Here is a 27,045-nt window from a genome sequence, read left to right as displayed (position 1 = left end):
TTAGCCCGAAGAGCTAAATCTAACTCTCTCTTGAAAACATTCAGTGAATTGGCCACCACTGCCTTCTGTGGCAGAGAATTCCACAGATTCACTGGGTTGAAACTACAAATGTTAGTTGCATGGATTCTTCTACAGAAAAACATGACAGCATACTTTGGAATAGAAATGGAAATTGCAAGGGCTAAGACCTGATGCCTCTTTACAAGGTGCTCGTGAGACTGCACCTGGAATATTGCCTGTGATGTGTCGGAAGGAACTGCAGATGATGGTTTAAATCAAAGATAGTAACAAAATACTGGAGTAACTCAGCAGGACAGGCAGCATCTCTGGAGAGAAGAAATGGATGACGTTTCGGGTCGAGACCCTTCTTCAGACTGATGTCAGGGGAGTGGGCGGTATATAGATAAGGAAGTATATGGATAAGGATGTGTAAGGTGTGAAAACAGAACAAAGGGAATGGAGATCAAGGTAAATGTAGAATAGATCATTGTTAGTTGGGAGAAGATAACAACAAAGCAGAGATAAAATGTAGTCAGAGATAGTAAGACTGGTCGGAGAACTGGGAAGGTGGGGGGGGGGTGGAGAGAGAGGGAAAGCAAGAATTACTTGAAGTTAGAGAAATCAATGTTCATTAACAGAAACAGTAAAAACATACTAGGCGAATGGCAAGGCTCTGGAGAGGGTTATTGATTGGAAACGGGGTACAGGTCCACAGTTAATGTGGACAGAGTAGTGAAGAAGTAGAGAGGGCACAGAAAAAATTCTCAAGGATGTTGCTTGATTAAGTTATAAGGAGACATTGGATAGGCTGGGTTTGTTTTACCTGGAGTGAAGGAGGCTGAGATGTTACATAATAATGGTATATAAAATATAAAACGTTGTAGAGGTGTCTACAATTATAGGGCATGTAATTAAGGTGAGAGGAAGAAGTTTTTTAAGGGGATCCGGGGGTAATATATTTCTGGAATCTGGAATGAGCTCCGGGAGGAGGTGATGGAGTCAGGAATAGTTTAAAAAATTGAGGCATTGGGACAGCTGCTTGAATGAGCAGGGTGTCGTGAGCTATGTAATTAAAACAGGTAAGTTGGATCTGTATGGATAGGCACAATGTTAGGATGGGGGGATGGGTGGACGGGGGGAATGGACACCCAGATGGAAAAGCGCTTCGTGTTGCTGCGGCATCCCTTCTGGCCAATGGCCCTTCTGTGATTGTCGACCAGCTGCGTCACGCATTTGACTGGCAAGCAGTTGAGTTTGGTCCCTTTCGCCAGCTGGATGCGGAGGTCTCCGTGCAGGGCGGCACGACAACTCTCCCTCTCCACCCCCACCCTATCTCCCTGCCACCTCGGTTGGGAAAGGGCTGAGGCGAAGGCCTCGATAAGATTTCTAAGTTTGGACATCTTGAGGATCCGGTGAAAGATCAGAAGGGGCTGTCAATAGCAGCCAATAGGAGCTGGGACAAGACTTTAAAGGGGCGGCTTGGCGAGAGCTCCGAGCAAGGGAAGGGTTGCTCCGGCTTTAGGCAGCGGCGACCGCAGACCAGGAACACGCGGCAGGCAGCGGTGGACCATGATCCGGGTGAGGTGTCTCCGCGGAGGTAGCAGAGGAGCAGAGTCCGCCCATTTCTTAGGAGCTCTGGTCAGTATGCCCTGTCCCTTCCTCTCGAATGTGTCGATCCAAGGGTCCCAACACCGGCGCTTCGTCTCAAGGCTACAGTTAGGACAGCAAACAACCGGTTTTCTAACAAAGTGCTGGTTTCAGCATCCTGTCCGCCCCGACATACCTCACCAGGGAAATGTACAGCAAGTTCAGATTCTAAATTCCACTCGAGATCAAAAATTTAAAATCGGCTTTGCTGGGGTACAAAATAAGTTTTAGGAAATTGAAATTAAAGCCAAAACTAAAATTCGCAAAACATAACGAACGAAATGGTAGTATGTTGAACTCAGTCCAAATCAAACATCTCAAAACTACAAGAATAAGTTAATAACGGTTAATGCCGAGTGAAATAACAGACCAATGTTTCTAACTGTAGCGTGAGGGTGAGCGTTCACACGCGAACGCTTTGGGGAAGGCGATTTATTACTGGTCTGACAACGCAGAGTTGGTTTTTATCATGACATTATCAATTCCAACAATGCAACGTGACAAACGGTACCCAGGTCAGTGCTGGATTCCAGGGGCTCGGGAGCACTTCGGCATTTCAGTGCACTTGTCCAGAGAATCCCGAGGATCCTCCCTGCCGTTGTGTGAGAATTGGCTGACGGCTAGTTAAATCTGGATCCCCTTTCTTACTCGGACTGAAATTCCCATCCAGTCAGTTCGTTTGATTAACTTCTCATCCGTGTCTCAAATTTCTGGGACAGGTTAACCTGTGGGACTCCTCTCCTTTATCAAGATTCGCTCTTGAAGGTCTGTGGCAATACACGAAGCCGATCGCAATTCTTTAAGAATTTCGACCGAAGATGTTCATTAAAGGATTGTATAAATCATACTAGATGTTTGTTTGGACGGGTGGGATTACTTCACGCTGCAATCTCCACCATTTATTGTGTTTTGGGGCAATTATTTCCTACTTCATGAACAAAATCTTACCGAGCATTAAAGGAAAAGGAAGGTTGGGGGAGAAAACGATCTTGAAAATGATAGTGTAAGAAAATAACTGCAGATGCTGGTACAAATCGAAGGTATTTATTTCACAAAATGCTGGAGTAACCCAGCAGGTCAGGCAGCATCTCAGGAGAGAAGGAATGGGTGACGTTTCGGGTCGAGACCCTTCTTCAGAAATGTTAGCGTTGACAACAAAATTTAAGCCAACGAGTTGGAAGTGAGGCCAATAATCTTAGGTGGGTGGGGGCACAAAGGTCTAATGAAAGAACAGAAGAAATGAAAACGGCAGCAATTTCCCTCAATAAATCCAGGATAATTTCTCCAACAAAATCCAGTTAGTGAAGATAGTTGTATCAAGCTCTGCATTCATTCAATGGCAGTTCATTTCAGTGTGTTGATCACTGGGCTAATGGACAATTAATGCTAATTATGTTCAGTGATAGGAAGGATGCTTTTGGGACATTGCTTTAATGAACACACCTTTGGAGAACAGTAGTTCTCCTTTATGGTAAAACTAAGAACATGATTCAAAAGGTCAGTATGGATGCGGAGGACTGAAGGGTACTATTCTGTTCTCTACAACCCAGTGTCTAATATAACCTTCACATCTGTAGGAATGCAGAGGGATAACCGAAGCTTGTGGAGGAGCCCTGAGAACTTTCATTGCATACAATCATGTGCCAGGACTGTGATTTATTTTGAAGGCCATTTAGATATGAGCCAAGCTGGTTTCTGTTTCAGGATTGTACATCAATCTGGAATCTGTCCAGTTGTAAATACATTTTCATTCTGTTGGCAGTCTGTTGTGAGTTTAGCATCACAAGAAAATGAAAGTGAACTTCAAATGAGAACAATTTGCGAGAGACAACAAATGTTACAAATGACATTTTGCTTTCAGCGTACCTACGATTAGGTAGACATGCAAACCCTGTCTGGCAGGAGAAACGGCAAATTATTGAACACCAGTTCTGAGCCGACATTGTTGCATAACAGGCTACACGTAGTGAAGAAGGAGACCAAGTTAACTGAAGCTTCAGTCCCAACATTCTCAGTCCCTGTGGGAATGCACCTCCTCCCAATCTGGCCTAGTTGAGACTGAAGCGTTATCACATGGTGATTTCTAAAACTGCCAGGAAAATGTAAACTAAAACAATGCCGCTGTTATTATTCAATGTACTGATGAGGACGTAATTGTACTGTATTTTTTCCGGAAGTAACGCTCTGTTTTGTCCTGATTTTGTTTTAGAAAATTGAAGCATTAAATGGGAAAGGCAAGCCTGGGTTCTTTTGGAGTAATAAGTTCATAAGTTATAGGAGCAGAATTAGGCCATTTAGCCCATTAAGTCTACTCCGCCATTCAATTATGGCTGATCTCAACCCCATTCTCCTGCTTTCTCCCTATGTACCCCTAACACCCGTACTGAGAATCTGTCAATCTCCGCCTTCAAAATATCCATTCACTTGGCCTCCAGCCTTCTGTGGTGCTCTGAGTGCTGCTCTGACATTCCACTTACCCTGACATTCCCTTTCACAAATCTTGGCCTCACTGCACCAAAAATAGAAATGTCGCGACCAGCAATTTCCCTTTAACAGCTGATCCAGAAAAGATTTGAAAGAAGATATGTCTTTCAGATACACTAGCTGTAATATGAATGACCATATAAGTTTGAGTGTACATGAAAAATTATCAGGTTGCAAAGTACTAAAGTGCCATTCACTTTTTCATTTTCTAGTACAGGGACGAAGACAGACAGCATGTGCAAATACACAATGCTGGCAGTGCAATGAACATAATTTATCACAGTGAGTGAACAGGGAGATGCAGAATGAGCTTGACATTCTGCCTCAGTGAATAGAATTAATATTATTAAACTGAATGTAGAAACCGCAATTTTCATTAGTGCAAAATAGACTCTCCACAGCTGTCCTTTAGTGCTGGGTCTTCACGATCGTTGTTAATACACTTTATTTCAGCAACCTTAGAATGTAATCTTTGCCATTTCCAGATGACCAACCTGAGCGGTGGGGGAGAGTAACTCATGGTTTGTACATGGCAGATACAAAGATTTATTAATCACAATATATTGATGCGATAGGATTGGCTTCTAATAATAATTGAAAATGTCCAGGTTTTAATGTGACTGGGAATTGCCTTCTGCTGCATTGTCCATGGGTCTCGGGAAGTAAGGATTTCTCTCCAATCACCTCTTCATACTCTGGAAGAAATATCATAGAGGCATCAAAAGGTTGTGGTGTGTTTTTCATTCATGTTGAACAATTTTGTTTATTGCTTGTACAAATATAGGTGGAAAGTTTGGAAACAAACAGGTTGACTGATAGTTTTCAACCCAAATATTTACAGGGTGTGGGTAGGTGGGTGTTGGTCAAAGCCTGGGTGAGGGTGTGCTCGGCAATGTCCTGATGGGGTGCATGTTTAGCAGTGCCTTGGCGGGACTGGGTGTTGACAGAGTCAGGGCGGGTGTAGATATTTGGCAATGCCTGGGTGAGGTGGGTGATGGGGGAAGTGGTGGCTGCTGGGAAGTGCAGGGGGAGTGGGGACCTAAGAAGTACCAGGGTGGAGATGAGAATAGGTGCTGGTCAGTGCCCTGCATGAGTGGTACAGGAAGTCATACGAGGTCACACACAGCCATACACTCCCGGTTTGTCTTCTCCAGCTGTGAAGCTACCTTCCGCAGAGGCCCAACAACCTACTGTTCCTCATACAATTGTGATGACGTAATTTAACTGGCAGTTCTAACTGTTCTTGTTCCACTGCCTCGGAAATCCAACGATGGATGAAGGATCCATTTTGAGTTCATGATACTAGCCATTTTCTGATGTTTCTGCCTTGTGTCTTTCAGATTGGTCGGAGCGTTGCAGGATGGGTGCAGAAAACGTTCCAAAGCACTCAGGCTGCTGCTGCTGCTACTACAGCTAAGAGTTCCTGCGTTGCAGATGATAATCACAAGGACCAGGCTACTGATGCACTGGCCGAAGAGTGTCCCGTCTGTTCCTACAATGAGTGGGACCCACTGGAAGAAGTGATTGTTGGGAGACCAGAAAATGCATGTGTACCCCCTTTCACAATAGAAGTGAAGGTTTGTGTTGAGTCCATGAGGAAAGAGGTCAAGGGAGGTTCACAAATATCTATATCTATATATTTTTAAATCTCTATAACAGCACGTCTCAGCTGCCTACATTCCAATGAAAATAAATCCAGCCTATCCAATCCCTCCTTTAACTACAGTCCTCCATTCTTGGCAACATCCTGGTGAATCTTCTGCACTATCTCTATTGCTGTCACGATTCCTGTTGTGTGACAACAAAATTGTACACAATACACTAAATGGATTCTAACCAATGGTATGTACAATTGCAACATAACATCCCAACTCTTATACTCAATGCCTGTCTATGAAGGCAGGCAGATCAAATTCCTTTTTCATAGCTCCATCCAGCTGTGTCGCTATTTTCAGCGAACTGGGGTCTTGCATTCCAAGGTTTCGCTGTACATCATTGCTCCCTATGGTCCCTGCATTTACTCTACGTATATCCTACCACAATTTAACTTCCCAACGTGCATTACCTCATACTTGTCTGGATTAAATACCATCTGCCACCACTCTGCCTAATGTTCTAGCTGATCAATGTCTATATCTTTGCACAACTTTCTATGCTATCTTTGACACCACCCAATTTTCATGTGATTTGCAAATTTACTAATCAGACCACCTACAATCTCATCCATGTTATTTATATAGATTATAAAAAACACTGCAAGTCAGACATCCACTGAAGCCCAGGGCTAGTGCTGCTAACTAGTGGGTTAATTCCAATTATTAATGCAGTGATGAATCTCTTACCACTTCAATCAGTTGGAACACAAATTAAAGCATCATCTTACATTATCTTTATTAAAAATATCAAAGTATTTAAACAAATTAAATAATGTTTGAGAAGTTTCAAATTAAAATGCTTGTTTTAAAAATGCATTTATTTACTGAATAGCACAATTCTCAGTGGTAACGATTCAGTTGAACTGCAGCAATCTTGACTCCAATAAACTGATTTCCATTCATGCTCATAAATAAAAGCTGCTCAGGTGAAGATGGGGAGGGGGGTGAGAGTAAGAGTAAGGATGGAGTAAGGATGTAGATCAGGATAGGGGTGAGCATGCAGGAGCTGGTGAGGGTGGGGATGAGAGTATGGGTGGGTGTGAGAGTAGGTAAGGATGTGGGTGAGAGTAAGGAAGCATATGAGAGTGAGAGTAATGGAGCGGGGTAAGAGTGAAGGTGGGGGTGAGGGGAAATGGGAAAATGTAGCTGCAGGTTTGCTTCATTCGATGGAGTTTTTCTCAAAAAACGAAAAATGTAGGCTGTTATATGGCACCTCGTTCATAAAATAAATTATTTATGACTGAAGAATCTTTTGTGACTTGGATAATGGATCAAATGAGATAAAGACTAATTACTCTGTTTCTGGTGGAAAAGGTTGAGAGAGAAAGTTGAGCCCAGGAGAACTCCTTGCTCTGCAAACACCAGGGCCAACCTTTGACTGAAACATGATTTAGAAAATCGCCTGAAATAATGTTGCACTCCCCCAGCAATAGACTGGAGTGTCAGCAGAAAAAATATCCTCATGCCCTTGTGGGAGTGAAACCCCCAAACTGACCTTCAAACCCGGTGCCATAGAAATTGTTCACTTAATTAGAAATGACAGTTCTCTCAGTTGCTACTAACTGCAAAGAATGCCCTCATGAATGTTTCCTGTTTCAGGCCAATACCTATGAGAAATATTGGCCCTTCTACCACCAATTTGGAGGCCAGAGATTTCCTGAAGAGCACATCAAGAAAGCTGTTGCCGAGATTGAAGAGATGTGTAATGTACTCCGTGGTGAGGGAGTGATTGTCAAGCACCCAGAGATTCTCAACTGGTCTGAGAATTATAATACACCAGACTTTAAATCTACAGGTAAATTGATTTTTTATTTGGTTAAAATATTGTCTAAGACAATGGATGATGAATCCATCTTTAGCTTCTATTTGGTGAGAAATAAAAACAGATACTGCTGTAATCACTTTGCAGGTCAGGTAGCATCTGTGAAGAGAAAAACAGAAATGCTTGAAGTTAAAGGCCCTTCCTTGGGTCTTTGACATGGTATGTTGACTGTTTCTCATTCCACAGATGCTGCCTGAACCGCTGAGCGTTTCCAGCATTTTCTGGTTTTCTTTCAGATATCTACCACCTAGTTTTTAATTCATATTTGGTAAGTACTAGTGCTTGCTGAGGTACAGCTAACTTGTAAGGACCCATTTCCATTTCATCACTTCATACGAAGGATGTTTGGAGGCTCTGGGTAAACTTCCACCATCCCTATCCAACAACTTTGTTTTCAAAGCATTTCTTTGCTCCTGACAATTTTGAATCTGTCTCTCTGCCACTGCACCCCTGCCAGGCAGTTATTTTGTTAGCTCTGCCAATGATTTAGCCACAAAATAAACCAGATGATCACACTTTAACTGACAGCGGAGCATGGTCATCTCCTTATCTACTGCCCAAGCAGAGATTGGTACCACAGGAAATATTTTCTCTCTTTAACCAGGTCCTTTGCAGCAATCATATCGATGATTGGAGAATGGCAGAAACATAGTAACAGAGGAGACTATTCGGCTGTTGAGCCTGTTCCATCACTGTGTTATATTTTCATGGTCTGAATATGGGTGTCACTATTAATGTTTTCCTCACATTCTGAAAAACCTTGAGATAGGGATGTTGATGAGGCACCTACTAGAATTGCTATTTGTGATGTAGGGATTCATTTTTGGCAGGTATTGACCGGCCTTTGTTGCATTACTGATTCAGTGGAGTCAAGCTAGGTAACTTTATTGACGTTTGCTGATGATAAAATGAGTCGTGAGAAAGATACAGTATCTACAAAGAGATATAAACAATTTCTGTGAACGGGCAAATGTGTGGCAGATGGAGTATAATGTGGAGAAATATAAAGCTGTCCCTTTTGGAAGGGAGAAGATATAATATTATTTAAATGGTGTGAAACTATTGAATTCCAGTGTTCAAAGTGAGCTGCATAACTGCATGCATAAAATCCTCATGCAAATAACTTGGAAGACAAATGGAACGCTGGCCTCCAGTGCAAAACTGTAAGATAAAAGTAGACTGATTTCACCACAAATTTATAGGACTTTGAGACCTCTTCCAGAACCTTGAACGGTGGAACAGCAATGGCAGGAATTTCTGGGCATAATCCGGAAGACGCAGGATAATTTCATTCCAAAAAGGAAGAAAGATTCTAAGGGGAGTAGGAGGCAACCGTGGCTGACAAGAGAAGTTAGGGATGGAATAAAACTAAAAGAAAATATGTATAAAACAGCAAAGAGTAGCCGGAAGCCAGAGGATTGGGAAACTTTCATAGGACAACAGAAGGTAACAAAACGTGTAATACGGGCTGAAAAGATGAAGTACGAGGGGAAGCTGGCCAAGAATATAAAGGACAGTAAACAGTCAAACACATCACAAAGACAGCCTTCTTCCACCTCAAAAACATTGCCCGTCTCCGTCCATCCCTCTCCTTCACAGCTGCAGAAACCCTCATTCACGCCTTCATCACCTCCCGTCTGGACTACTGCAACAGCCTCCTCTATGGCTCACCCTCAAAAATCATCAGTAAACTTCAATACATTCAAAACTCCGCTGCCCGTCTACTCACCCACTCCCCGATCCGTGACCATATCACCCCTGTCCTTTACAAACTCCACTGGCTCCCCATCCCCCAGAGAATCCAGTACAAAATCCTCCTCATGACCTACAAAGCCCTCCATAACCTGGCCCCATCCTACCTGACTGACCTCCTCCACAGGCACACTCCCACCTGCACCCTCCGCTCTGCTGCTGCCAATCTCCTGTCCCCCCCCATCCGGACCAAACTCAGATCCTGGGGGGACAGGGCTTTCTCCATCGCTGCTCCCACCCTATGGAACTCACTACCCCAAACCGTCAGAGACTCCTCCTCACTCACCACATTCAAAACATCACTGAAGTCTCACCTCTTCAGCACTGCCTTCAACCACTGAAGGTCACCTCACTTTCTGTCTCCTTTCTCTGTTCGTTTACTTATTTATCTATTTATTCACTTCTCTATGTTCTAGAAATCCCTGTAAAGCGTCTTTGAGTGTTTGAAAAGCGCTATATAAATGTAATGCATTATTATTATTATTATTATTAAAAGCTTCTTTAGATATGTTAAGAGAAAAACAGTAGCAAAGTCAAATGTGGGTCCCTTGAAGGCAGACACAGGTGAAATTATTATGGGTAACAAGGAAATGGCAGAAGAGTTGAACAGGTACTTCGGATCTGTCTTCACTAAGGAAGACACAAACAATCTCCCAGATGTACTGGAGGACAGAGGATCTAGGGGGGTAGAGGAACTGAAATAAATTTTCATTAGGTGAGAAATAGTATTGGGTAGACTAATGGGACTGAAGGTTTCTTCAGCTCGGTCACCGAGGAGCAGCCGAGGCTCGACCCGGGTCCTGTACAAGAGACGGCCATCTTCCCTCTGAGTTGAGGATATCTTCCCTCTCCTGAGCCACCAGCTGATGCCAGGCCGCAGCTTAGCCAGGGTAGTGGGCGCCCAGTGCCTCTGTCGAAGTGCCTCTTGTAGGTATTGAGGGCAGCACAGTGGTGCGGGGGTAGAGTTTAGTGCAAGACAAAGTCAGTAAAGTCCGATCAAAGATAGTCCGCGGGTCTCCAGTGAGGTAGATGGTAATTCAGGACCGCTCTCTAGATGTGTTAGGATGGCTCAGTTCCCACAGAAGGCTGTGGAGTCCAAGTCAATGGATATTTTTAAGGAAGAGATAGATAGACAGATTCTTGATTAGTATGGGTGTCACGGATTATGGGGAGAAAGCAGGAGAATGGGGTTAGGAGAGATAGATCAGCCATGATTGAATGGCAGAGTAGACTTGATGGGCCAAATGGCCTAATTCTGCTCCTATTACTTATGATGATAAATCCCCTAGGCCTGATGATCTGCATCCCAGGGTCCTCAGGGAGGTGGCACTAGAAATAGTGGACGGATTGGTGATCATTTTCCAATGTTCAATAGATTCAGGATCAGTTCCTGTGGATTGGAGGACAGCTAATGTTATCCCACTTTTCAAGAAAGGAGCGAGAGAGAAAACGGGGAATTACAGACCAGTTAGCCTGACTTCGGTGGTGGGAAAGATGCTGGAGTCAATTATTAAAGAGGTAATAATGGTGCATTTGGATAGCAGTAAAAGGATAAGTCCAAGTCTGCATGGATTTATGAAAGGGAAATCATGCTTGACTAATCTTCTGGAATTTTTTGAGGATGTGACAAGTAAAATGGATGAAGGGGAGCCAGTGGATGTAGTGTATCTAGACTTTCAGAAAGCCTTTGATAAGGTCCCGCACGGGAGATTGGTGACTAAAATTAGAGCACATGGTATTGGGGTAGGGTGTTGACATGGATAGAAAATTGGTTGGCAGACAGGAAGCAAAGAGATGGGGTAAACGGGTCCTTTTCAGAATGGCAGGCAGTGGCGAGTGGAGTGCCGCAAAGCTCGGTGTTGGGGCCGCAACTCTTTACCATATATATTAATGATTTGGAAGAGGGAATTAGAAGCAACACTAGCAAGTTTGCGGATGACACAAAGCTGGGTGGCAGTGTAAACTGTGAAGAGGATGTTAGGAGGTTGCAGGGTGACCTGGACAGGTTGAGTGAGTGGGCAGATGCGTGGCAGATGCAGTGTAATATAGATAAATGTGAGATTATCCACTTTGGCGGCAAAAACAAGGAGGCAGATTATTATCTCAATGGTGTTAGGTTAGGTAAGCGGGAGGTGCAGCGAGACCTGGGTGTCCTTGTACACCAGTCACTGAAAGCATGCAGGTACAGCAGGCAGTGAAGAAAGCTAATGGAATGTTGGCCTTCATAACAAGAGGATTTCAGTATAGGAGTAAAGAGTTTCTTCTGCAGTTGTATATCATATCATATCATATCATATATCTACAGCCGGAAACAGGCCTTTTCGGCCCTCCAAGTCCGTGCCGCCCAGTGATCCCCGTACATTAACACTATCCTACACCCACTAGGGACAATTTTTACATTTACCCAGCCAATTAACCTACATACCTGTACATCTTTGGAGTGTGGGAGGAAACCGAAGATCTCGGAGAAAACCCACGCAGGTCACGGGGAGAACGTACAAACTCCTTACAGTGCAGCACCCGTAGTCAGGATCGAACCTGTGTCTCCGGCGCTGCATTCGCTGTAAAGCAGCAACTCTACCGCTGCGCTACCGTGCCGCCCATATATGGCCCTGGTAAGACCACATCTGGAGTATTGTGTACAGTTTTGGTCTCCTAATTTGAGGAAAGACATCCTTGTAATTGAGGCAGTGTAGCGTAGCTTCACAAGATTGATCCCTGGGATGGCGGGACTGTCATATGAGGAAAGATTGAAAAGATTAGGCTTATATTCACTGGAGTTTAGAAGGATGAGAGGGGATCTTATAGAAATATATAAAATTATAAAAGGACTGGACAAGCTAGATGTAGGAAAATTGTTCCCAATGTTGGTCGAGTCCAGAACCAAGGGCCACAATCTTAGAATAAAGAGGAGGCCATTTAAAACTGAGGTGAGAAAAAACTCTTTCACCCAGAGAGTTGTGAATTTGTGGAATTCTCTGCCACAGAGGGCAGTGGAAGCCAAATCACTGGATGGATTTACGAGAGAGTTAGATAGAGCTCTAGGGGCTAGTGGAATCAAGGGATATGGGGAGAAGGCAGGCACGGGTTATTGATTGAGGACGATCAGCCATGATCACAATGAATGGCGGTGCTGGCTCGAAGGGTCGAATGGCCTCCTCCTGCACCTATTTTTTATGTTTCTAACCCTGCTTAGGATTGGTCTGCTTATTTATGGAAGGATAATTTGCCTTGGATACAGTGCAGAGGTGATTCAACGGATCCCGACATTGATTCTTAGTATAAAGGGATAGTCTCACGAGGAACGGTAAGCAGATTTAGTCTATGGGTCCAGGAGAGTGAGATGATGTTTTGAAACCAAGGAGGATTGACTGGATGGATGCTGTGAGGATGCTTGGAAGTGTGCAGAACCTTCAGATGAGGGATCACCAATTTAAGATGGAGATGAGAAGAAATTATTCTCCTAGATGATCGTGAATTCACCACCATAGAAAGCTGTAGGAATGGAGTCTAATTTATTCAGGTCTGGAATATAAATACTTTTGGTCAACGGGGAGGGGATGTTTTGGGGATTAGTCAGAAAAGTGGAATTTAAGTTTTGCGGAACATTTGGATAGCAGTGACAGGATCGTTCAGAGTCAGCATGAATTTACGAAGGGGAAATCATGCTTGACTAATCTTCTGGAATTTTTTTTGAGGATGTAACTAGGAAAATGGACAAGGGAGAGCCAGTGGATGTAGTGTACCTGGACTTTCAGAAAGCCTTTGATAAGGTCCCACATAGGAGATTAGTGGGCAAGATTAGAGCACATGGTATTGGGGGTAGGGTACTGATATGGATAGAAAATTAGTTGGCAGACAGGAAACAAAGAGTAGGGATGAACGGGTCCCTTTCAGAATGGCAGGCAGTGACTAGTGGGGTACCGCAAGGCTTGGTGCAAGGACCGCAGCTATTTGCAATATACATTAATGACTTAGATGAAGAGATTAAAAGTAACATTGGCAAATTTGCGGATGCCACAAAGCTGGGTGGCAGTGTGAACTGTGATGAGGATGATATGAGGATGCAGGGTGACTTGGACAGGTTGTGTGAGTGGGCAGATGCATGGCAGATGCAGTTTAATGTGGATAAATGTGAGGTTATCCACTGATGGAAAGAACAGGAAGGCAGGTTATTATCTGAATGGTGTCGTTAGGAAATGGGGAAGTACAAAGAGATCGGGGTGTCCTTGTTCATCAGTTGCTTAAAGTTAGCATGCAGGTACAGCAGGCAGTAAAAAAGCTAATGGCATGTTGGCCTTTTATGACCAGAGGAGTTGAGTATAGGAGCAAATAGGTCCTTCTGCAGTTGTACAGGACCCTAGTGAGACCACACCTGGACTACTGTGTGCAGTTTTGGTCTCCAAATTTGAGGAAGGACATTCTTGCTATTGAGGAGTGCAGCGTAGGTTCACTAGGTTAATTCCCGGAATGGCAGGACTGTCGTATGTTGAAAGACTGGAGCGACTGGGCTTGTATACACTGGAATTTAGAAGGATGAGATGGGATCTTATTGAAACATATAAGACTATTAAGGGATCGGACATGTTAGAGGCAGGAAACATGTTCCCTATGTTGGAGTCCAGAACCAGGGGCCACAGTTTAAGAATAAGGGGTAGGCCATTTAGAACAGAGATGAGGAAAAACTTTTTCAGTCAGAGTTGTAAATCTGTGGAATTCTGCCTCAGAAGGCAGTAGAGGCCAATTCTCTGGATGCTTTCAAGAGAGAGCTAGATAGAGCTCGTAAAGATAGCAGTCAGTGGGTATGGGGAGAAGGCAGGAATGGGGTACTGATTGTGAATGATCAGCCATGATCACACTGAATGGCGGTGCTGGCTCGAAGGGGCGAATGGCCTACTCCTGCACCTATTGTCTATTGAAGTCAATAATCAGATTAGCCATAGTTTTACCGACCGATACTATATGGCCCGGGGGCTGACTGCTCAAAAGAAGTCCAATGCCTGTTTTCCAGGTTTCATTTGACCTAACACCTGCAGTATTTGAGGAGAGACTGCCTCTTTCTAAGGTTCAGAACAAATGAGGCAACAGGTTCCCCTTTCTCATATCCTGGTCCCTTGAGATAGTCAAGTTCCATGAGCTCTTCAGGGCAGGCTGGATCAGAGTCAGACACTTTGGAATGTTTCAAACCAGAGTTCCTAAGCATTAGATCATTGTGGTAATGGTAATTGGGATATGTGGAGGTGAACTGGAAGTCTTATTATTGATATCCTTGATGAACATTAGGCTTCTCAGGCACCCCTCCAATGATAAACTGTTTTCATACTTTGAGTCACACGGTGTTGCAGTGGACATTGCCCATGAGCTCATTCTCTCCTCTCAGGCATGTATTCTGCCATGCCAAGGGACATACTGCTGGTGGTTGGCAATGAAATCATTGAGGCGCCGATGGCATGGAGGGCTCGTTTCTTTGAATATAGGGCATATCGGCCACTCATTAAGGATTACTTTCTGCGTGGAGCCAAGTGGACAACTGCCCCCAAACCACAAATGTCGGACAAGCTGTACAACATGGTAAGTCAGGAGTGGTGCTCTCAAGTGGGGGGGCTCATTGAGGCAGAGTACATTTTACACGAGAATGGATGATCAGGCAGGGAATTCTCTCAAGCCTCAATGTGTATAAGGGAGTAGGGGTTGGTGATCTGGGAAGAGGATAAGGAGGAGTCGGGGCTCTAGTCATTCTATGGATGTTATGAGGACATGTTCACCCATAGTATTAAGGGCATGTGCACAAGCTTGATTACAATCACCTTGTAGGGAGGGATTGGGGGAGGGGACACTAGTCACAGCAACGCTGAAGTCAGTTGCTAATCCCATCGGAGGTATGATCACATGATCTTTGCCTCCAATCTTTCTGCCCAGTTATCTCTTTCCTTCCCAACTGCAATATTTTAAAGTAATTGACTTTAATTTAAAGAAAATAACTTTTTGAAAATGCCCGAGTTTTCTTGCGAGTTGTTTACAGCAGCCACTCACAAGCAAGTCTTCGATTATTGGAGATTGACAACATTTTTTAAATCTGCAACTCCAGTCAGAGGCTACAAAACATTCAGCCATGGAACCCTGATGAACTCCCCATCAAAGCAGAATAGTTCCACAGCGTGGCACTGGGAGAGGACCTGGAATTTGTATTCTATGGGGAACGCCGTCATGTTTTGCGTTCTGAATGTTGTCTTTGTGCAGTGGGAATCTGGATAAGAGCCAAGTGTTTCTTGTGCAGGAGTACCCTATTCTCTCCGTGGAAGACAGACACAAGCTGGCTGCTGAAGGGAAATTTGTGACCACAGAGTTTGAACCCTGCTTTGATGCTGCTGATTTCATAAGAGCTGGGAAGGATATATTTGTACAAAGGAGTCAGGTAGGCACATTCTGTCAGCTTCACTTTGCCCTCGTCACAAAGTCCAATTGTTTCAGTATTCTGTCCGACCTTGGCTGGCACTATTAGTGAGACAATTGGACATCAGTCGTTTCTCTCATGCAAGTTCTATTCCCACTGGACTCAGCTTGGCCTCCGATTCCGTGAATCACCTTTGTTTATTGCACATTGTACGGTATATTACACTTAACTCCAGCAAGTTAAGAATCAATGTGATGAGATTGTTTTATTTTACAGGTGACTAATTTCATGGGGATTGAATGGATGCGGAGACATCTTGCTCCGACATACAATGTTCACACCATCTCCTTCAAGGATCCAAACCCTATGCATATCGATGCAACTTTCAATATAATCGGACCTGGTTTGGTTTTGTCGAACCCTGACCGTCCCTGTCATCAAGTAAGGTTGCTTAGAAGTATAAGTTTAATTCTGGTAAAGGATTCAGGATTAGATTTTTAAAACATTTGTCAGTGTTAAGTATTTTCATTTGCTTTTAATGACTAATCCACTCTAGCTTAAGAACTACAGAAAATCATGTCTGAGCCAAGAGCCTCATCCTAAACTTCTCAACAATAATTAGTATTCCCACACAGTCCTTCTATTGCAGTCTTTAAAACTGTGGTGAAAGTTGGGCTATTTCACGCTCCGCAGTAACCTAAAATGGTCATTGTGGAATATGTTCGGGTCTGGTTTTTGTATTCCAATATATTGATGATACAGGAATTTGATTTGAATGGGATTTCTGTTTGTGTATCTCTGCTTGTGTGGAGGATGGGTGCCAAAGGCAAATTCACTGATCCCTCACTCATTCACTTTCACTGTATAACTTTCAGATCGATATCTTCAAAAATGCTGGCTGGACTATCATCTCTCCCCCTACTCCTCTGATACCAGATGGTGAATACAAAAGCTTTATTTAACTCTTACAACTTGTGAGACAAACACAGGCACTTCAATCTAGTTTGATCAATAATTTATTATGGGATCAATGGCTCCTGTGTTTGGGTTAGTACAAATTTGGTAGATATCCTCATCTTCAGCCTGTACAACCTGCCTGAAATCAATGGAACTCGGATAAACAAATGAGTGGCTTTTAAGCCATAGTTCTATTCTGCGCAAAATTAATTTCCATTATCCTTTGCACTAATATAAGAGCCAAGGGAGACAGTGAACACACAAGCTGAGCTCCAATTCTGACCAATCCTGGACTGAGCTTATGCTAAAAGTATTTGATGCAATCTTTTCAAAGGGTTCTTAAAATTCCACCCTTTTTAAGGTACAAATAATCATGTTTTAGAAATTTATTATAGATGAAGGACTAAAAATCCTTCTGTATGTATTTTGGACATTGAAGCAAGGCTAGTGTGGACTGCATGGCCTGTGTCAGGGCCCAGGTGCCAAGGTCTTACCAGACACAATGCTGCATAAGTCAGGTCACCGTGACAGGTTCCCACATTGCCTGGCACTCAAAGACCAGATTCAATATTTATCTACAGGCAGCGAGCTGTTGAATGTTGGACAGTAGACTGGGCTGGGATGGATAGATGATTAGGGTTGAGGAGAGATTATGGGATGAGTTTTGGGTGAGGATTAGAGAGACTCTGGGGTGAGTGGGGGGTCTATCAGAGTAGAGACTCCCTTGAGGAGAATTGACGTCTTGGAGACCCCAGCTCTGGCCTGGTAATGAGTGGGGTCATTGACTTGCTCTGAATTCGGGTAATCAAATTAGTTTACATAGGATGGCCACAGAGTGCGTGCTGTGTTCTGGTTGTGGATGGCATGTATTATATGCAAATATTAAATGTCTATTTTGCAAAATGACAAGCAAATGATTCTTCTCACAAATTAAAATCTTGATGGCCAATTTGTGAAATCATTTTTGTACTTGAGGTCCAATCTTATGCTTTGCCTCTCCACATCACTACTTCCCCACCCTCCAGATCACCCTTTGTGGATGTCTTCAAAGTGGCTGTCCATGAACGTTCTAATGCTGGATGAGAAGCGAGTGATGGTCGAAAAGAATGAGACTACAATTCAAAAGATGTTTGAGAAACTAGGTAATGTCATTCACAATTCCTTTCTTCTTTGATTAAAACAGGAAACCTTTGCCCATATTTTGATAGGGAAATTTCAACATTGGGATCCTTACTAAACACGCTCGACTTCCAAGGATAGAAACTGAACAGTTGATTAGTGATGTGATTGCATCATTATCTACTCAGTTTTGTGGTCCTGAACTTAGGAGTGGATGAATTACAGTGACTATGTTAATTCTCACTGGAACCCCCAAGATTATAAACAGCCGACAGTTCGCTCAGAAATATCCCCTACTCTCTGCCGGTGCAAATTCCCAGTGAAGTCTATGTGTCTGCAACCTCTTCTCCGGCTGTACTAGTGGCTGTGCCATTTTTTCTTCCTTCACCTTGATCAACACCACTACTGTAGTTTCCATTCTGAGAATTAAGGAACTGTGCCTGAATTCTGGCAAGAGTCCACAGCAGTTGGGGAGAGACAAGATACGTGACAAGCTACCGAATATTGGTAATGACAACTTGTTCTTTTAATTATGAGTATTTTTACTTACCTGAAAACCTTGCTTTCCCTCTCTCTCCATCCCTCCCTCCCTCATCCCAGTTCTCTGACCAGTCTGACTGTCCCTGATTACATTTTATCTCTGTTTGCTTTGATGTTACCATCTAGCTAACAATGATCTATTCTACATTTACCTTAACTTCACCCCTTTGATGTCTTGTTCTCACACCTTGCACTTCCTTACCTCTGTATCTACCCCTCCTGACTCTCAGTCTGAAGAAGGGTCTTGACCCGAAACATAACCCATTCCTTCTCTCCAAAGATGCTACCTGTCCAGCTGAGTTACTTCAGCCTTTTGTGTCTATCTCTGGTTTAAACCAGCATTTGCAGTTCCTTCCTACACTTTACTTCCGAGGTTCTCCATCAAGCAAATTTCTGAGTAACACAAGCTGAACCCCTCAAGCAGAATTTAACCACAGAAACATTTCATTCCTTGCCAGAAATTCCAGTCACATCTTGTGGTAACTCTTAAATAGTTTACATTTTTAAAACAATAGATTATAGTTGATCTTACAAATATGTCTCCCGTATCGCTTCCCAGATTTGGACATGAGCTCCATGTAAAATTCAAGGGACAGAACTGCACTGCTTTCTTGAACAGGATGGCAGGTTGGACAGGATTAAAACTATAGGGAAGAGACTAATCAGGGATAGTCAGTTTCGGTTTAAAGGGGAATGATTTGATGGAATTTTTCAAGGTGGTATGTCAGTGAGGATGGTATAGGTTGATGACGACCACTTGGACCTTTGACAAGGTCCCATATGCAAGACCCATAAGGTAGAGCCTTGGAGAGTTTTGTGGAACACAGATCTGGAATACAGGTGCATGGGGGTTTCTTAAAAGGTGGCAATTCACATGGACAGGGCCATGGAAAGGGTATTTCAAATGTTTGGACATCATAATACAACCATACGTTGTTGAAACTACACTTGTGGCACCATGTGCAGTTCTGGTTATCCATTTACAAGACGGATGGCATTAAGAGTGGGGACCTTATTGAACTATGCAAAATCATGAGGAACATGGATAAAGTAATCGTATTTTCCTCAGAGTAGAGGATTTTAAACTGTAGGGCATTGGTTTAAGGTGAGAGGCGAGAGATTTGGATGTTTATTATGGATAGGAAGAGATATAGGCCAAGTGGGACTAGGCCAGAATGCCACCTTGTCGGCACGGACAAGTTAGGCTGAAGAGCCTGTTTCTGTGCTGTATAACTCTCTGATGGGTTTGTAAGATGGGCAGAACAATGGCAGATGGAATGTAATCCTGAAATATGTGAGATGCTGCATTTTGGTTGGACTAATGGTAGGGTTCGAGAGTACTGAGAGACAGAGAGAGTATGAACCCAAAGATCCCCAAAGGCAGTAAAGGTAGAGGGTGGTACAGAATACACACACGACACTTGCCTTCATTGGCTGCAGCACAGAATATAAAAAGAGAGAGGTTATGGTACAAGTTTAAAACTTCAGTTAAAACGGTCACAGTACAGTCCTGGTTGCCATCATATAGGATGGATATTCAATTGAGAAGATTCACCAGGATTTACCTCGAGTGGAGGAAGTCGAGGGTGGTTTGTTTTCCTTGGAATGGAGGAAGCAAAGAGTGCTTTAAAATTATGTGAGGCAAAGATAAAGTAGACGGTAACAAATGTTTCCCTTCAGCAGTGCTGTTTATAACCAGAGACAATAGGTTTGTTGGGTGGGAGGTTTAGAAGGAAAAAAGGAAGATTTTTTTCAGCCAGAAGTTAGTGAAAATGTGCATCGCAATGCCGGAGGGGATGGTAAAGCTAAATACTCTTATTAAATTTTTAAATAAATTTAGATGTGCACTTCAAATTTCATGGCATAGAAAGCCATGGGCTGAGTGCTGGGAAATTGGATTAGTATAGATCAGTACTTAAACTGGCATTGACGCAGTGGCCTGAATGGGCTGTTTGTCTAGTGCAACTCTCTCTCTTACACATACCCATCCCGCTGGATGGCCAAATGGTGAATTGCCAACATTCGTTTTCCCAAGGCATGTTAATAAACAGTTGCTTCCTAAATCACTCAAAGCCTGTCCAGTTACAATACATCTGCAACTATGCTACTGAGAACAGGAGCGACACAGAGGAGTCTCTGTCATTGGTTGATAGTTGTCATGTATACCGAGATACTGTGAAAAGCTTAGTTTGCATGCCAGCCAGCCAAACCAACCTATGCACGTATAATCAAGCCACACACAAGGTACTGCAAAGAGAAAATACCAGAGTGCAGGCTATAGTATTATCTTATAGCATATATAGTTTTGAAAAAACGTCCAAGATCAAAAATTAGATAGGTTGGAAAACCTTAACTACAACACTGTTCAGTTGTCTGATAACATTAATTGAAATTCCCCTTTTTTCTCTTTAGGCATTGCCACAATTAAAGTCAACATTCGGAATGCTAATTCTTTGGGAGGTGGTTTTCATTGCTGGACATGTGACATCCGTCGCTGTGGCACTCTCCAATCGTATTTCAACTGAGTATGGCAGGGAGTCGAATAATTAATAATTAAAATGGCTATTGGAATTTATCCCAAGGAGCTGGAATACACAGGGGTGAAAATGATCTTAGTTCTACGAAATTGTGATTAATCTCTGTTTAGTTTTGGGCACCACAGGTTGGAACATAAGTTGTTCTGTGAGCATCACACCATGGATTTATCTGAATGATATTCAAACTGAAAATGGTTAAATTATATAGACAGGTTGTGATAGCAGAGACGGAGGCAATGCAGCTCACCATGTGAATATTGACTTCTAGTACAATAATCTCTTCAAACTATTCCCCTGTTCCTTCCCGAGGGCCTTTAACTATTCCTTCTCCAGTACTCATTCAATTTCCTTTTGAAAGTTTTGATTGATTCAGTTTCCAACCTCCTACAGACAGCAAGTTTCTTCTTTTCGTCCATGGGTCAGGATCATATCCCTTGAGGCATCTGCTAATGAGAATGGCTTGGCTGAGCAACTGTAATTTGGAGAATAAAAGATAAAATAATAATTGATCTGACAAAGATGTTTAAGAAGTAAAAAAACGAATTCCATTGATGTGGGTTGGAGGGTTGTTCCCAACAAGAAGCCATCGTACAATCAGATCTGAACCATTTGCTGGTAATGTCAAGAAGTACCTCTTGACAAAAAGTTTAAATGCAATAATCTTGGACAGAAAGAGGTGATTTGCCCATATTGATTGTTTGTAAATTATTTGAAAAAGTCTCCTAATTTACTCAATATCCTGTCATTTAAATTATCACTCATTTTGTTGTTAATGAACCCATTTCCAAAACTCCCTGACATGCATTTCAAAGCACAGTCATACTACAACTTTGACCATCTTGGGTTGTTACTGGTTCTTTTGTCAATTATCCCGTCCATGGTCTCTTGGTCTCTTGGTAAGAGTGTGTCTGGGGGAGAGAGAATGGTGGCGGGGTCTGAGAATGGGGACTGGGGAGGGGGACAACAGGGGTCGTCCGGAGGGGGATTGGTGGTGGGGGAAATAGGGGTACTGGGAAAAGGGGAGGTCGTGGGGAAAGGGGGGGTGTGGGGAGAGTAAAATTGGGGTTGGGGGAGGAGAGAATGGAGGGTGTGGGAATGGGCCCAACGGGCCTTCTTCGCTAGTATATAACTAAAACTCATCTTGTATATTCATATATCAGTCAGTTTGTTCCCGAATACAGCCAAAATGATACACGATAGTGCAACAATTTTAGGCCAACCCAATTCACCATTCCCCTGCGCTCTTGATTGATCAAGTTTTGTTACATTTTAAGAGCAATTAACTTAATAAACATTAATAAATGCGCCCCCCCCCGCAGGGGACCAGCGCCTCTCCCGGCGTGGCCCGCGCCTGACCTTCCTCCCGTGGTGCAGCGCGGTGGCAGAGGGTCAAAGAAGATGGCTGTCGTCGTCGAGCTGCCGCTGCAGGAGAGGTTTCCACCCAGCGGGTCCACGGCTCGCTCTGGCTGCCGACCAGGGCCTGGGTGAGTGGTTCCCTCTCCTCTTTCCTCTCCCCCCCCTGCCCGCCCACAGCCCCGGGGAAGACTCCCCAGCCAGCAACGGGTCGTCAGTTGGGGGAGGGTTGCTGGGCCCACAGGAGAGGTTTGCACCCAATGGGGGTTGCCACGCCCGCGGGAGAGGTTTGGACCCAACGGGTCCACGCCCGTCTAGTATTTCTATAAAACTTTCTTCCTAGCTGAGGAATGAACCCCAGTTTATCCAGGCTCTCCACAGAAATTAAGTTCTTCTTCACTGGGGCATCCTCTACAGCCTGTCCATGACATTGGCAACCTGTTCAAACATGATGCCAAAACTAACACAGTGCCCCAGCTGGGCCTCAGCAATAGTTACAAAATAAGCTTCAATGCAAATAGCTTGCTTTTGTAGTCTATGCCTTTATTTATAATATCAAGGATCCCAACTTCCTTTTTCCATAATCTTCTCAATGCAGCCTTCAACTTTAAAATGTCTCTGTTCTTACAGCCCCTTCTTTTATCTAACATTACTTAAGTCAAATGTATTGTCATATGCACAGGTACAATGGAAATCTTGCTTGAGGCAGAGCACATAGGCATAGGCTCAGGCAACAATTTGAAACATAAATTATACATATCTTACAAGACAGCAAAAAGACAGACCGTGCAAGAAGACAACATTAGTGCAAAAAGCAATTAGAAAATAAATCCATGATAATGCTCATGAACTAATCGTAAACTTTGGAATAATTCTCCCCCAAAAGCCTGGTTTGGAACAAACAGAAAAGTTTCAAAATTGAGATGGATACATTTTTGTTAGACGAAGTTATTGATTCTTATGGGAAAAAAAGATGGGTAATTAGAGCTAAGACAGATCACCCACAATTAACCGAATAGCAAAACTTCTGTGGCAAAAGCCACTGTTGATCCTATTCACCCATGTTAATTCAGCTCAAGCCTCGACTCAAACATAGGTTGGATTTACTTTAGACAAACACATGCATGAATTGTAGATTGTACTTTAACGGTGATCGCTGTTCAAAGCTGTTTTTTAAAATGACTCTCTATTGATGAGATATTCTCATTCAAGTGTATTCTGCAACAAAGGTCCTCTGGTTGACTTACAAACATTTCCTCATTTAATGACTCTGGCTTCTCAATTCCTCTTGACAAAGTCACAAGTTATTTCAGGGTTTTTGTGATACCATTCTCAGTCTTCACGTACTGTTGTCATTCTCCACTCTATTCAACATTTTTTATTAAATTGAGTGGAATTCAATTGAGGACCATGTTTGTATTTGGTGTAGGAATTGGCAGTTTTGCAATGCTCATTTAAAAAAAATCTTGTCTAAGATTTTATTTAGCAGTTGAATACTGTATCGTGAGGCAAATGATTTGGCATAAATCCATGCATCACCATAAAATGTCTCTCTGTTGCCACCTGATGTCGAGAGTTTGGACTTTAAAAAAAACAAAACCTGAGAGACGGAGTGCATGAGCTTATACCCAGATAACTAGAGTTTCACAGAGGCAGTCACCACTTACCTGAAGATCCCAAAGAAAAATGTGGCTTCACCAATCCTATAGATTCATTGCGGTGTGTTGTTGTCCACAGTGATATGCATTTGAAAAATATTTTTTCACTCATCATATTAAAATGCAGAAATTCCAGGATAAAACGGAAAATGCTAGAAAAAAACATTCAGCAGGACAGGCAGCATCTGTGGAAAGAGAAAAAGAAATAAGGAAGGGTTGCAGAGCCAAATGTCAATTGCTTCTCTATAGTTGCTGCCTGACCTGCTGGGTGTTTCCAGTATTTTCTGTTTTTAATTTCAGATTTCTAGCATCTGCAAGTTTTATTGCTATTTCCAAAATAATTTGCATTACTTAAAAAATCATTAGGTATCTCCAGAGGAGACCACTGGTATGCCAAGACTTTTTACATATTGGGGATACAGGTTGTGATAGTTCTTCTGTGCAATATTCTTTTGGAGGGTGCTTAAGAACTTGAACCATGTTGTTTCAGGAGCAGCTGTGTTTGTGCGCTGACGAGACTAGAACATTGCAGATTCCTGCTTGACGAGGCAATTCCTTCCCCTCGTATCCTTCGGAATGCATCTGTCCCACAATTATCCTATTTCCAAGCCCCAATATCACCCACCTCTCAACTTGCCACCATTCAAGCATTGTAGTTTCCTCATCTCCCCATTCCTATCCAATTTGCAAGGCTCCAAAGTTCAATTGGCCACTGTCCAACTACATGTGCCATACCCAATCACATGCACCCACAACTTTTAGGGTGCAGTAGAATTCCTGGGCATGCATGTAATCAGATTTGTGTGGATCTTCATATTGTAAAGCTCTTAATTGGTGAAGTGTTTTAAATAAGACTGGGATGCTCCATCATTTGTCTTCAATTATTTTGTTTCATGTCTGTAATTGTTTCGCTTGAATGCTGAACTCACTTGAACCCCATAGTGTATTGCATGCAGTACGGGCTGTCAAATATTGCTGGTATGCATTTTGGCCCGAGGAGAGATGTTGGGCTCTAGTTTTCTGAATGAAAAATCATTAAATTTAATTCCTGGAAACAAAGTTTTTTCCACTTCTGTAAACCCATTAAGATCCAGGGGTTTAGAGAATCCATACAAGGAGAGTTGCAGAGAATGTTACAGGCTGACAGATTGTGTGGCCAAAGGTGGGTGGAGCTCAACAGCTCCCAAACAGCAGCATACAATCAGTTACAGAGTATAGAAATGGGCGCTTTGGACCTCTACATCTCTGCTGACTCCATCTGCTAGGGACAAATGTTTCCCAGGTACATGGAACTGGACCATTTGCCCTTTGGAATGATTTAAAAAAATCTGCAAACATTGTTTCTGGGGAAACAAGCAAAATGACAAGTGAATGAGGTAATGAAATTCTGAAATGTATTTAGCAACACATGGTTTAGTTAATGGTTTACTTGTATTTTACTGCAGTATGTTGAATGAGCATGCAAAATATGTAGAATTCTTGTTCTTAATAAATAAATTTATTGAATTCAATTTCTTCAGGGTGTGTTGTGGGTAATTATAATTCTTGTTCAAGAACTTTATTCCATTCACAGAGCTGAAAACTAGGAGAGTTTGATGATGGAGAAGTGACAATTGAGGGTCACGTTTTTGACCAGGAACCACATCATGAGCATTTAACAATTCCTTGAAAACTTGTGACTATGATTGATGGGTTTCACTGTCCATGCTTACACGTGTTTATATACAAGTAATGTGCCCATTTGCAGAGATTAATATATATCAAACTTGCAATCAAATGAATGAAAAGCAGTGGCATCATTACCTAATAACTTGGCAGAAGTGATCCATGTAAAGCTTTGAACCAGTAGTAGTCCACACTCCAGCAATGATTACACTTCAAAGGTTATTATTGGTATGGGATATTTATGGTAAAAGAGCTCCGATAATGCAAGCTCTTCCTTTACTGTTGCACAGCACTTGATCTCCAATATGGATTCCCTGTTACGCAGCTAATTGTTGTAGCAAAGGAGTGGGGGAGGCTAAAATTAGGATCAAAGGACAGGATCAATCTGGTTTTAAACTCTCATTGAGAATACAGATTCCCACAGATCTCTGAGGGATTATAATTAGAGATCTGCCTTGTTTCACAGTTTAATTGGGACTGAACTGCTTGCTGCCTGTGGATTTGACTTTGGGCACAGTTCTCAGAAGCAACAGATACCCTGCAACCTTCAACCAAGGATCTACTGATCCATCCCTTGCAAGTGTACCTTGTATAAGCAGGTCTCGATCACCATCTCCCTGAAGTAGCCTTGTCAGTTTCTCAATCAACAGTAGCTCCCTTCTTTGAGGACTTCTCATGGGATAGCAGATGTTCTGTTTTACAACAAGGAAAAAGCATTCCAAGACTTCACATTCATGGGTACAGAGCGAACAGAGCAGGGGACTGAGCACACAGCTCTGAGGTGATCCAGTGCTGATGGTTATTGAGAAGGAAGTGTTGTTGCCAATTCACATTGCTTGTGGTCTGCCGATGACAAAGTTAAGGATTCAATTGTATAGGGATGACCTCTCCCTCAATGTCAGTAAAATTAATGAGTGGGTCACAGACTTCAGGAAGTAAGGCGGAATACACACCCAGTCTGCATCAATGGTGTTCAAGTGAAGATGGTTGAGAGCTCCAGGTTCCTAGGTATGAATATCATCAACATGGCATTTAACCTGGTCCAACCACATCAACAATACAGCCAATAAATATTTCAACCAACCTCTCTACTCAAGGCTGAGGAAGTTCTGGTTCTGGTTGATTACTGCGCAAACACCTCATAAGTGGTTATCTCGCGCAGGTCGGAGTGAGTAGAGTAGTGATTAAATTTTGAAGTGGGCCTTTTTGACCAAGTCGAAGAGATCTAGTAGCTCAATCCCCTTTTTAAATGACTGAACATCGGGAGCGGCTTGTGTGTTGGGTGGTAACATATTCCATTCCCTTATCGTCATTGGATAAAGGGAATATTTGTAGCAAAGTTTATTGAAATTTAGCGAGTTGATGATGTAGGGACCGGTATTTTGTTTTGTTTCATGATGGTTGTTGCTCTGGGAAGATAGAAGATTTGATGGCGTGATTTTTTGAATCTCCTTGTAAATTG

General features: G+C 42.8%; 1 protein-coding gene across 3 annotated transcripts; it reads left to right on the top strand.

Moving 5' to 3' along the window:
- Nucleotides 1-1,328: 1,328 nt before the first annotated feature.
- gatm (glycine amidinotransferase (L-arginine:glycine amidinotransferase)) lies at nucleotides 1,329-25,385 on the top strand. Of its 3 annotated transcripts, XR_013549277.1 has the most exons (11): nucleotides 1,329-1,638; nucleotides 5,472-5,708; nucleotides 7,386-7,581; nucleotides 14,741-14,931; nucleotides 15,638-15,775; nucleotides 16,031-16,195; nucleotides 16,630-16,693; nucleotides 17,737-17,853; nucleotides 20,783-20,895; nucleotides 22,227-22,391; nucleotides 24,409-25,385. XR_013549277.1 is itself a non-coding variant. In XM_078427489.1 (10 exons), exons 1-9 carry the CDS (start codon nucleotides 1,570-1,572, stop codon nucleotides 20,893-20,895), a joined length of 1,290 nt encoding a protein of 429 aa, XP_078283615.1. In that variant the 5' UTR covers nucleotides 1,329-1,569; the 3' UTR covers nucleotides 24,409-25,385. The 3 variants fall into 3 exon arrangements, 2 of the variants coding, with proteins under 2 accessions (XP_078283615.1, XP_078283614.1); XM_078427489.1 differs by lacking the exon at nucleotides 22,227-22,391; XM_078427488.1 differs by having other exon boundaries at nucleotides 22,227-25,385.
- Nucleotides 25,386-27,045: the final 1,660 nt, after the last annotated feature.

Source organism: Rhinoraja longicauda, chromosome 33, assembly GCF_053455715.1.
Source record: "Rhinoraja longicauda isolate Sanriku21f chromosome 33, sRhiLon1.1, whole genome shotgun sequence".
NCBI lineage: Eukaryota > Metazoa > Chordata > Chondrichthyes > Rajiformes > Arhynchobatidae > Rhinoraja > Rhinoraja longicauda.
Note: the sequence above shows the minus strand (reverse complement) of the source record. Positions and strands in the feature narration are given on the sequence as shown.